Here is a 13,356-nt window from a genome sequence, read left to right on the forward strand (position 1 = left end):
TTTTTTGCACCGTCCGTAGCCAACCGTGCTAATTGGAGGTGCGGGGGAAAGACAAACTAAACACAAAAAGCAATTTTTAAGAAATTAGTTTTCAAGCTAAATTATTTAAAAGTTGCATAGCTTCAGTGGCTTCCTATTATCGGAAGGGAAAGCGTTCCTGACGGCTACAGAAGCGCATCCAAAGCGCGTGATGCAGCAACCGTCTTTGTTCGATGGCTAGCTAAAAGCTGCTGCGAAGTTGACCGGAATTCGCGTGATGATAGTTTATGTGTTCCTTAACGAGGTCAGCGAGGTCGTTAACATGCAGGGTTTCCACTCCTGGTTCAGGACCCCCTATGGAGATGATCATTGCCTCGCACGAATTTGAGCAGGGAGACAGCTTAAGAGGGAAATTTTGCAAAAGTTGCCCAAAGGGCCAGTTGCAGCAGGGGGCAGGGTTTGTATCTGGTAACCAGCCGGTTATAAAACTCATACTCGTCACACAGAACATATTATACACGGTAGAGAATCCCCAAGAAGTGATGTGCATTGTCATCAACAAAGCAATATTACAAGTCGGTAAGGTCTACCAAGGCAATGTTCGTGATCACGTGGGTGCCATACATGCTGTCTACAGGGAGAGACCAACTTTGACTCTTGGCTTCCAAGTAAGAGCACTCCGGTGCGAACGTCGACACACACACACATCTGTATTTCGCCGGACGTTATTGCGAGAAGTGTTTTGCTGTATTTGCTTGGATGATAAGTGGATACTTTAGGAAAACACCTACCATCTTCGGTGTCAAATCAGTCACCATGCGAAAATAAGTAATATATATAAAAAAATGTTTTAACACGTTTTCATGAAATGTACCGTACTCGTAATGGCAGAACTCCACGACTCCAGGAAGTGACCCCGAAGCATGCTATAACGTAAGGGACTGTTGTGATTTACAGGCAACGTGAGTTGAGCGTGAACAATTAGACCAAAGCCGAAACATATCATATAAAAAAGATTGTTTAAAAATATGAAATAATATAAATTTGTATATATTTTTATGATAGAATATAGTATTGTCATCAGTATGACATAAGTATACTAAGTTTGTAGTCGATACCACATTGGGAAGTGGGTTAAAATTGAGTTACAAGATTTGAGGATACAACAACAGACAGAATGAGTTAAATCAAAGCGTGTAATAAGCTACTCTGCTTTACTACAGATTATCCCAGTTAATTTAATTTACCCGTAAGTGACCAAGGACCCGCGACATGAACAGATGGTGGGAAGTTTTTAGTGCCACCAACGTCATCTACCGTCCGAGCACTGAGGGACCCAACTCCATTGAGACCAAATCATGGAGAACTGAAAAAGGGAGAGAAATGCTGTCAACGTTTGCTGGAGGGAGCATTTCGAAGACCTAAATTGGGATTCTTTGTCAACGAAAGTGTCTCAGCTCTATTCCACACAAGTATATCCACACACTGCAACCTTTAAAGTGAGTTTAATGTCGTCAAACGACATTCCATATAATTTACACGTATTCAGCCCATGTGACCAAAAATGCACATAAATGCTTCCAGTCTGCCTTGGAATATATTTTTTCTCGTCACCCAGGCAAAGTGTGAACTCTTGTATTTTAATTTCCGGTCTCACATTGATAACTTTCCACCACTCCCTCTCTGAATTAGGTTTGAGCAGGTCCTCCCCTCGAGTTTTCCATCCCCTCACCCTGTGGTTACTTAAATGTCAAATTACTTATCAGGTCATAAAATTGTACAATTTTCTGGTCACCAACAAGAAATGTCTTTTAAAAAAAAAATTCTGAAAAATGTACGCACATTTTGTAACAATAGGAATAGTTACTTATTCGTAGCTATTGCATAACAGACAGACCTTTGAATAATACAATATGTATGACTGAACACATTAATTCTAATTAAAAGTAAGATTATAAAAATGTTGCTGGCTCATTATGGGTCGCCCGTTTGCAGTGAGGCTAACAAAATCATCGTGAGGATAATTTCACAACCGAAGCAGTGACACAAACTGCCAACATTGGTTAAGAACCACTTCTAACTGTGTGCCGGAGCAGCACACACCTCAAATATGTGCTAATACAATTTTTTATTTTGATATTTTATTTACCAGGTAAAGCCGACTGAGATAGAAGCTCTTTTTCAGAAGCGACCTGGCCACCAATGATAGCTTGACGAAGTTGCTTATCATCATTTGGACATTCATATCAGCCAAATAATCTAAACGCACAATTTGTAGGGAAAAACCTGAGAACCCTACTCTTTCGGTAAAGTCACGTATTGCAACACAAGCAATCATCATCAGGTGAGAAACCCACAGCAAGAACATTTTTTGCTGAACCTGGAGAAAAATCCACACGACCACGGGGCTAACATGCAAATTCCAAATATACAGGCGTCGAATTCATTACCTGCATACCAGGAAAGGGAGATGACATTTTGCCACAGCGGTGCCCCAATAAACATATCTCTGGGAAATAATAGAATATCTGATTCTGGTCTAGCTCTCAGATTTTAATCTTGCTTTGAAGCTTTCGTAACTGCAGGAATCCATACTCTTTGGTTCTTTCGGTAAAATCACGTAGGTCGAAAAAATAGAATAAAAATAAATCACGACGTTTCGATCGCAACACAAGCAATCGTCATCAGGTGAGACAGATACAGCAGGAAAACTACTGAAAACAGGCGAGAGAGCTGCCGTGACAAGAGGTTGTATAGGTCTGAGCTTGGAGCAACCCAAGGGTAAGTGGGCGGGGCTGGAGGTGGAATAGAGAGGGGGCGGGGCAGAAAGTGGGGCTGTGGAGCCGCACGTGAGACACGGGGGGAGAGATCTGGCGCGACAAGAGTGAGAGATCAGCGGCAGGGGGGAGAGAGAGGGGGGGCAGAAATAAGAGAGGGGAGGCAAGGGGGGAGAGAGAGGGAGTGGGGCATAGATAATCGGTGGCAGGGGGAGAGAGGCTGTGTTAGTGATGTTAATGTGAGAAATTAGCATGTTAATGTAAGATCGGAGAGGGGCCTCAAGACGAGGGTGTGGAGGTGGCTGTGTTAATGTGAGAGATTAGCATGTTAATGTAAGATAGAAGAGCCACCGCCAAGTCGAGGTCGGCGCGCGGAGGTGGCTATGTTGGTGTGAAAATATTTGTATTTTATTTTCTCAGCTTCTACTCAAACTCCAGCTCTGAGCTCGAGCACGGATTCCTTAACTGATATCCAGAGCTAAGCTCCATAAGAGACCCCAGTAGAGTCTTCATCTTCTACATTTGACAATCTTTTTTGTATGTGGCTGCATCTCAATGCTGTATGAATACTAGTAATATTACCTAACTCCCCCTTTCCCCAACACTGTTTAGATTAACCTCGTTTCAAAGTTTGAGCACTGACTTGCATGGTTGTAATTCCACGGCTATCTATACGACTATACACCACTGCCACTTTCTTCACTAAAGAATCTTGGTTGTATTTACATTTTTATCGAAAATACGTTTTGTATTTGGCTATCCTTACTCATACTGTTTGTCTACATTCAAGATAAATATTAATCCCATTTTGGTGATCAGCTAAGACCAGGCCTCCTAAAACTGTAGATTCGCTATAAATAGCGCCACATATCTACAAACTAAGCCTGGCTGCGTCTACAAACTAGTGAGTGCGCGGGAGTGCGCAGTTGCGTAATCCGCGGCAAGACGTACCGCATCGTTATACCGAGCATTGCAGCTGCAGCAACATGGGAGGGAAGAAAGTGGCGACGCCGTTCCAATCCTCACACACCCTTCAGTATGGGATGGAGCTCATCACGACGGAGGCCAATGGCGCGCAGTCCTGTCGTTGCTTGTTCTGTGTTCACCAAGGCCGTGATGTGGTCGAGGTGACGGGCGACTCGGGCCGCAAGCGCAAGAACCGCACCGACATCAAGTACTTCACGAAGCCGTTCCTGCCACATCAGTACCGCCACCATCTTGAAGGGCAGCACAAGGAATCGTGGATGCTCTACCAGACGCTGTCGCCCGATGAGAAGAAGAGCTACTTCAACGGCATGGCCAAGCGCACCAAAACGCTCCACAAGTACATGGACCTGTCGACCGCGTCGATCGACTACGTGATCCAGAACAGCATCATTGAGACAATTATCGGGGACTTGTTCTTTCGCGATGACGACGAGGACAGCGGCGACGACAACAACGATGAGGACGCGGCCGCAGCCATCGCCAAGAAGGCCGCCAAGAAGGCCAAGGAGAAGGTCAACGTGATGAAGCTGTTCGTCAAGAAAGTGAACATCGAGACGGGGACGTATACGTACACAGCAACAATCAAGAACGAGATGCACTTCGAGCTCGCCATGGACCACGTCGGTGTCGGCATGTCGTTCCGTCAAACGGCTGCTGCCATCGATCATGCCAGGATCCGCACCAACACGCCGAAGCAGCAGGGCATGAACGACCTCATCGTCGCACAGTCAGTCTGTGTTCTGGTGGCCGTCGGGCTGCAGATGATCGCCAGGATAATCGACGATCCATCGGTGTGGGCCTTCTCTCTGGCTGGCGACGGCAGTACTCACCGCGGCCAGTCGTTCTTCGACCTGCGCACCCGCGTTTGTTACCGCGGCTTCCTCGTCAATCTGCACCTGGTCGCGATCCCTATGTTCGAGCGTCACACTGCTCAGAACATCTTCCGCATGCTCGTCAAGTTCCTCGACGCGCTGTACCCCAACTGGCGCGCCAAGCTGATCGGCTTTTCATCGGACGGCGAGAATACGATGACTGGGCGTCATGGGGGGCTGGTGACGCTCATTGTGAAGGAGGCCGAGAACGACGTCATTCGAATCTGGTGTCCGCCTCATCAGATCGATATTGTGGTCAAGAAATCCGCCGAGTGCGTCTTCGATGGCAGCTGGGTGAAGATCGTGTACGACTTTTCGGTGTACCTCCACGCCCAAAACAACCTGATCATCAAGATGAAGGTCAAGTGCCCCAGGAAGGCTAACCGATGGGCAAATCTCGGGAACGTGCTCAAGTTCTACAAGCAGTACCGCCGAGCATTGATCGAGTACACTACTGAGAACAACCCCGCGAAGCTGCCCACCGCCGATTGGTGGGTTCTTACCTACGCGCTCGCGCCCGCCATCGACGCCATCAACGTCACTATCGTCCAGCTCCAGAGCCAGTCGCTGCTCATCGCGCAGCAGGAGGAGCATATTCAGTCGCTTATCGGGTCGCTCACCGTTTTGTTCAGTGTTGAGATTGTTGATGGCGTCAACAATCATGATGAGGCGTACGTGTCGTATCATGATCAGTCGATGCGCATCGCGTCTGCCGCGATCATTGCCCACATTGAGGACCAGGGATCGTTGCGCAGGAGAGCTACGAGGGTCTCAATGAGGTCGACAAGACAAGGATCGTCAAGGAGATCTCGATATATGCGATGACGCTGATCGCGGGTCTCAACGACGTCAAAGCAGAGCGTAACGACGCCAATCGAGCTCTCGACCAGGATGCGGCGCCCGTGATGCCCGCTCAGCTCGTGAAGATGCGTCCTGGTGTGTTCGTGAAGGACGTGCTGGCAGTGCGTCGCGTGCATGTTACGAAATTCTGGTCAGCTGTGAAGGTCGACATGGTCGAGGAGGAGCATCGCCAACTGGTCAAGCTCTACAAGGAGGACACGATCATTCACGACGCCATCAACAAGCACACCAACACGACGACATTCAACGACGCGTGGGATGTGCTGCCGAGTGGTTTCGACAACCTCCGCGCTTTCAGCGGCGGGTTGGCATCGGTGCTCGCCAACACGACGGCGGTCGAGTCGGACTTCTCAATACTCAAGTGGGAACTCGACGAGTTCCGCAGTTCTAGGATGCATCTGTCCCTTGAGGGCATCTTCCAGACAAAGCAGCGTCGCCTCCTGGTGTCGTTGCTTCGTTAGCGAGCGTAAATCAATGAAACAATGGGGCTCTATAGATGATCTACATTTATTCTACAAACTAATCCTGGCGGTGTCTACAAACTAAGCTAGTCTGTATAGTTTGTAGATATGCACAGTTTTAGGAGGCCTGGCTAAGACCCAATTAGATTCCTCTTCAAACCTCTGTTTCATTTCTTCAGGATTTGAAGCTTTCGTGACTGCAAGGGTTCATACTCTTAGGTTTTTTCGGTAAAGTCACGTAGGTAAATAATAATAATATAAAATAATAATGAATGGAAATAACTAAATAAAATCACGACGTTTTGGAGGCAACACAAGTCTCCTGTCTTCTGGTGGGACCGTCACAGCTAAATTTACTGTATCAAGTGAAGAGAAATCCAAGGGACAAGATCTTAAATACTGGTTAAGGGGAAGGGGGAGGAGCATATCTAAATGTGGCAGTCAGGAACTGGGAGGGTGGGGCGGGGCTAGAAGGGAAGGTACAAGTGAAGAACCTCCACAGGGTTTACGGCCGATTTTGGCTGCCAAAACAAAAATAGCAGCACTGTTAAACGCTGGGGATGTCAACAACTCGGTAAAATAGACTGGTACCTGTCAAATAAGATGGTACAAATATGCGTAGTTAAATTATTATTATTATTATTATGGGGATTTTGGGACAGGTAGAGTCCCAAATTTGTATAGGAGAACTGACCATATGAGGCCTTGTATTCGTCTCCAGCACATTGATGGTTTCCTGATTGCTGGGGACATATTATTTGAATCAACTCCCTATCAAGATTGTAGCAGACCAACGTTGCATGTATTTTTTGCGACCAGACAATGATGCGAGGACACCATCTCAAGTGTAGGCAGTCGTCAAGGAAACGTTCACAGTACCTCCTGCTATACTGCACACCTTTGGTGACGGCTCGACCAAACACACCAATTTTGTTATCGTCGACGATGGCGATCATGGATCGCCATGCCTTAGCAGGAGTGGACACCATCCTATGTCGCCACCAGAAACAGTTTATTCAGGTTTTGAACACGGCAAATATACATTTAACAGTGCATGGGGGGACAGTTTTAGCACATGTACGTCCCATGCCAGCAGAGTTCAAAGAAGTTCAGGCAGGGGTAATGGCAGAATAAACTGATCATGCGAGCGAGGTGGCTACGCCCTGGCTGGACGCAATGATAGCGGAGGATGCTAACTTGTCCAAACCTCAACGCCAGGCCCTTCAGGAACTGTTACAGGACTTTGGATACATATGTAGTGGATTCAATTGAGTCACAGATGTACTTCTTGGAGGCAACACATTATTGATACCAACACATTAACACAAAGGGGTAACTGCCCCTTTACCAGATAACAGCCTATGGTGGTGGACCACCAGGCTAACTACACTAATTACACTGGGAGTAGCGACAATGGACAGGACCCCGGCTTGGGTCCCAGTCCACGTGTTGGTGATTATTCTCAGATGTAGAACGTAGAACGTAGATCTTCAGATGACAATAGCAACACTGAACCTTGGTCCCTCTGGGGATCTAGTTTATATGCTCCCTGGTCGTGGCTGGCCCTGCCCTTGGCTACGGCCACCTTCTCGACTCTTCTCATAGGATCTCGCCCTGACACCTGACCACCCCTAGCCCCCACTTGTAGCCATGGCCTGTAGCAACCCCATTCCATGGCTGATACTCTCACACCCCATCCTGTATGGGTCGGCACTGCACGCCACGTGTGGTGCCACTCAGCACCACACGTGTGGTCGTGCCGACTTCTATATGTAAAAAGTTAGTCGCGGAGGTCCATGGCCGTTGTCTCCTACATTTGGGGGAACGGAAAACATTCTCGACGATTAAGCATCACTATTTCTAGCTGGGCATAAGTGGCGGATGTTCGTGCATGGACTGCCTCTTGTGGTGAATGTGCTTGTCAAAACTCCCAGAATGCCCTATAATAGTGCCCATACATTCGATTGAGGTTTCACGGGTCAATGAGCTGGTGGCCTTATACAGTGAGGGAAAAAAGTATTTGATCCCCTGCTGATTTTGTACGTTTGCCCACTGACAAAGAAATGATCAGTCTATAATTTTAATGGTAGGTTTATTTGAACAGCGAGAGACAGAATAACAACAACAAAATCCAGAAAAACGCATGTCAAAAATGTTATAAATTCATTTGCATTTTAATGAGGGAAATAAGTATTTGACCCCCTCTCAATCAGAAAGATTTCTGGCTCCCAGGTGTCTTTTATACAGGTAACGAGCTGAGATTAGGAGCACACTCTTAAAGGGAGTGCTCCTAATCTCAGCTTGTTACCTATATAAAAGACACCTGTTCACAGAAGCAATCAATCAATCAGATTCCAAACTCTTCGCCATGGCCAAGACCAAAGAGCTCTCCAAGGATGTCAGGGACAAGATTGTAGACCTGCACAAGGCTGGAATGGGCTACAAGACCATCGCCAAGCAGCTTGGTGAGAAGGTGACAACAGTTGGTGCGATTATTCGCAAATGGAAAAAACACAAAAGAACTGTCTATCTCTTTCGGCCTAGGGCTCCATGCAAGATCTCACCTCGTGGAGTTGCAATGATCATGAGAACGGTGAGGAATCAGCCCAGAACTACACGGGAGGATCTTGGCAATTATCTCAAGGCAGCTGGGACCATAGTCACCAAGAAAACAGTTGGTAACACACTACGCCGTGAAGGACTGAAATCCCGCGCTTGGCAAGGTCCCCCTGCTCAAGAAAATAGATATACACGCACGTCTGAAGTTTGCCAATGAACATCTGAATGATTCAGAGGACAACTGGGTGAAAGTGTTGTGGTCAGATGAGACCAAAATGGACCTCTTTGGCATCAACTCAACTCGCCGTGTTTAGAGGAGGAGGAATGCTGCTTATGACCCCAAGAATACCATCCCCACCGTCAAACATGGAGGTGGAAACATTATGCTTTGGGGGTGTTTTTCTGCTAAGGGGACAGGACAACTTCACCGCATCAAAGGGACGATGGACGGGGCCATGTAACGTCAAATCTTGGGTGAGAACCTCCTTCCCTCAGCCAAGGCATTGAAAATGGGTCGTGGATGGTTATTCCAGCATGACAATAACCCAAAACACACGGCCAAGGCAATAAAGGAGTAGCTCAAGAAGAAGCACATTAAGGTCCTGGAGTGGCCTAGCCAGTCTCCAGACCTTAATCCCATAGAAAATCTGTGGAGGGAGCTGAAGGTTCGAGTTGCTAAACGTCAGCCTCGAAACCTTAATGACTTGGAGAAAATCTGCAAAGCGGAGTGGGACAAAATCCCTCCTGAGATGTGTGCAAACCTGGTGGCCAACTACAAGAAACGTCTGACCTCTGTGATTGCCAACAAGGGTTTTGCCACCAAGTACTAAGTCATGTTTTGCAGAGGAGTCAAATACTTATTTCCCTCATTAAAATGCAAATCAATTTATAACATTTTTGATATGCGTTTTTCTGGATTTTGTTGTTGTTATTCTGTCTCTCACTGTTCAAATAAACCTACCATTAAAATTACAGACTGATAATTTCTTTGTCAGTGGGCAAACGTACAAAATCAGCAGGGGATCAATAACTTTTTTCCTTCACTGTATATATTGGGACCCCTTCCTTGTGTAGTGACATTGCAGATGTCACTGTATGGTGCCGACCCTATAGGGGCACGGCGTGCGATGTACTCACATCGTGGACATCACGGATGTGGCAGCATCGTGAATGTCACTCAGTAATGTCGGCTCTAGCGAGGCAAGGCAAGCGATGCATTGTCATCACGGACACCACGTAGGTGGGTGTAGTACCAGCCCTAGAGGCGGCTTGGTTAGCGCTAGGATAGCGCAGTGGCACCACGCGTGGCGTGTGGTGCGGACTCCTACAGGAAGGAGTGTGAGAGTGTCAGCCATGTTAAGAGGTTTCCCTGGGCCATGGCACTCTGGTTGACCCTGGAAGTCACGTGACAAGATGATATTGGTCGTGAAAGCCAAAGTGTTTAACAGACATAATAGTGTCTACCTTCCAACATTAAATTACTGCTGCAAGAATCTTGGGGGGAAACATCTCCGTGATTATTACTTCGTCGCTTGCATCAGGTTTACCAACGTCTCAAAAAATCTTACTAATAATGCGAATATGATCCTTAAAAAAATACCTTAAAAATGTACCGATGAAATCCAATTGTAATTAAGGTGTTCAGACTTGCAGACCTTAATTACAATCTAATATAATCGGTAAAAACTGCTTTCAACAGATTTTTTCCTAGTTAGTATCAATTTTCATGTCCTCTTTAAAAAAACAAAGAGCAAACATTGAGAATAACCACTAATTCACTTGTGAACGAAGAATCGGCCTCTAAAAAATAAGCAAATCTTGGGCCGTAGCAAGGAAATCAAAGACTTCTGAGGCTACCCTCAATGTATGAATATTCCGTATTGTCTACTGCTCAACATTTTGTTTTTCAAATCTAACTACTAGTAAATTAAGTAAGTAAATCTCAGTTTTATATATAGCACCATTCACACAAGGCCTCACAGCGCTTTACAACACAATCCCACTAAAAACCTTTAACTTTAAAACGAATATGAAAACAAGCCTACACAGAGGAATACGCAACTAAAAAATAAACGTGATTGCAGACAAGCTCTAAAAACCTCGACTTACGGAGCGCCCCTAACCGTCTGGGGCATGGCGTTCCACAAACAAGACGCCTGACTTCTGAACACTCGAACAAACCATTGCACCATTCAAAGATGTGTGCACCCCCCCCCCCCCACTAGTTCTCGTCCATTTAAAAATGACAGTGACATTTCTGGTACAAATAATATTCTTGACGCTTTCAGCAAGCAAATTAACACGTAGTAGGCTTTCGTGACCAATATCCATAATAAAGGTTTTAGTTTTTGTTGTGTTAGATCACGTAAGTTTCAATGTGTATTTAAACCTACTACCACCCGAAACAGCCTATCAGTAAGGTTTTGTGACGTCAACAAAACGTGTAAATTAGTTACTAGTTCAGCGCTAACCGGTTGTGTGTTAGATAGTAAACCCACAACATTTACAAATCGAGTAAGCGACATATCTCTGGCGATTATAACCAGATTCATCAGGCGACAGCCAGAATTGTGAAGACGTCCTCCTCGTTTCAGTCTTAAAGCATTTTGTACAAGCAGCGACTTTATTTGAGACAAGGAACCTGACATCAATACTGTTGTTGTTGCTGTTTTGATATTAACGATAACAGCAGCATCAGCAGCATCACTCACCCGGCAGCAGTCCAGCGAGAATAATGGCCGCAACGCCAATCTGCATGATGGAGATGAATATTCTCCAGCAGGAGGAGCAGGATAAATGAAAGAATCGACCAGTATTTAAAAGAGCACGAAGGTAGTGAGCAGCCCGCACAGAGAGGAGTTAATGTAAGGGGTGCAGAGGAGAGGATGTTAGGTGCAAAATGGAGTATATTAACACTCTGTTTGACCTTTCAGCGGGGCTCTGGCAGCTGTTGGAAATTATTAAATGTATAACGTGTGGAAATGTGGCATTGCGGTTAGCGAATTGCACTATAAACCCAGCGAGTTCAATTCCGGAAAAAGATGAACATCATTGGTTACTGGGTCACCGGGTTCGAAGCGCAGCGCGCCAACATAAAATAACAACCGCCATTCACCACTAACCGGCAGTGACGTCACCAGGGTGCTTATGCAATGCGAGATACATTTTGAGGTCACGTGAAGTGTTGAAGGCCCGTTGGTCACGGGACAGACCCAGGTGCCATGGGTTTATTGACTGAGGTTGCTGACAGATGCACCAATTGTGCTCCCCATTGTGCCAGCTCTCTGCACTTAAGTGCCCGGCGCTCTGCTTGTTGTTGTGAGCATCGCTCCTCTGCACTCTCTTGTTTTTGAAGGGTGACTGCCTCAAACTGCCCAGTATCATTCTTCGCAAACCTGCTCCATAGAGGCCGGTCTTGACACCATTGGTAACACTTCAGCAATTCCACGAAGCACAACATCAGCCTGTGTCACAACAGTCCATCACTTCTCCAGCCCGTGCCGGGCCCGTTTAACCCATTCTATCTGGCCAAACAGAAGCTGTTTGGGCATGGAGTGGCTGGGCATGCGGGCTACATGACACAACCAACGTAGTATTGCCCGTCGGAGGAGCTCACTGATGGGAATGTGTCCACATCTTGAAAGGATTTGTGAGCTCACACAATGCAGTTTGGTTAAAACCTAGGTGGATCGTAGATAAGATAGCTTGAATGTTTCTAACCAGGTAATATGTTCCATTAGCCGGGTCCACATTTTAAAAGCATAGTGGGGTGGCTGTGTCCAAGAAGATCCGAAGCTTCCTGTGGACCGACAAACCAGTTAGCTTGCACACAACGTTACACAGCCAATAAAAAGAGAATGCCGCTTGACTGATTCTGACTGAGACCTCTGCTGTCAAATTGGAGCTAGTAATAAGCACATTGCCCAAGTACGGAAACATCTCCACTTTCTTCACAACTGCCCCATCACTCATGAGGAGTTCAGCCATGGGAGCATTTGACGACATAAAATACCCAGGCAGGTGCTTTGTGTTTGTGGGGCTGATGTTATGGTCTCACCTCTGAGTGGCACGCTCCAGGTTCAGCAGCAGTGCTTCCAACTCCAGTACAGCCATGAGCAGCTTCTAGAACTATGCGGTTGAAGATGTAACAAAAATCAAGGAGCCAGAGGACATCACTGTCGCACCCCAAGGTGAACAGGGAATGGCTCTGACTCCCAGTCACGTAGCCTTACCATCATGAAGGCGATTCATGATTGTGAGCAGAAAAAAGCAGGGACTTCGAAAGTACGAAGAACAACCCAGAGCCCTGGGCTCCACAAGTCACTCAGTTTACCTGGCAATGCGATGTTGAATAATCCTTGCCAAGACCCTTTCCTAGCACACTGAGGAGTGAGGTGCCCCTGTAATTGTTACAATTTGGGCGGCCCCCTTCTGTAAGAGGGGGACCACCAGGGCATCTTCCCAATCCTGCGGAAACTCATCCTGTGGTCCAGACAGTTGTTATGATGTCATGTACGCCAGTCTGCATACAAACACCACCCTCCCTCAATGGTTTCATTTGAAGATAATTTCTGCTCGCCACTTTTCCTGGTCTCAGACTCCGCATCGCCACTCGTAATTCCTAAACAGATGACACCTCAGCCAGCCACTTAGAAGGGATGGCTACTTCTGCCAAGATTTGAGGCATGGTAGCCCCAGAAGGTGCCTCCGCACCTCGCCCCATGATGTTGTCAGGGCACTTTCTCCACCAAATGCCACGATGGAAACACCCAACTAGACAAAGATCCCCCATATAGCCTTAAGAGGCTGTTGGGGCAAGTGATGTTAGCTCGCACCTAATGAAGGCTGGAACAGCACACG

General features: G+C 46.7%; 1 protein-coding gene across 2 annotated transcripts in view; it reads right to left on the minus strand.

The window, feature by feature from the left end:
• LOC144737620 (uncharacterized) overlaps positions 1 to 12,806 on the minus strand; it is a 92,681-nt gene extending 79,875 nt beyond the window's left edge. Inside the window, exon 1 of one of the 2 annotated variants that reach the window (XM_078620385.1) lies at positions 11,208 to 12,806. In XM_078620385.1, the coding sequence (XP_078476511.1) occupies positions 11,208 to 11,253 (46 nt within the window). In that variant the 5' untranslated portion in view covers positions 11,254 to 12,806. The remainder of the gene's footprint in view (positions 1 to 11,207) is intronic. The other variant, XM_078620386.1, reaches the window with a different exon arrangement.
• Positions 12,807 to 13,356: the final 550 nt, after the last annotated feature.

Source organism: Lampetra planeri, chromosome 72 (assembly GCF_965212315.1).
Source record: "Lampetra planeri chromosome 72, kcLamPlan1.2.h2, whole genome shotgun sequence".
Taxonomy (NCBI): domain Eukaryota; kingdom Metazoa; phylum Chordata; class Hyperoartia; order Petromyzontiformes; family Petromyzontidae; genus Lampetra; species Lampetra planeri.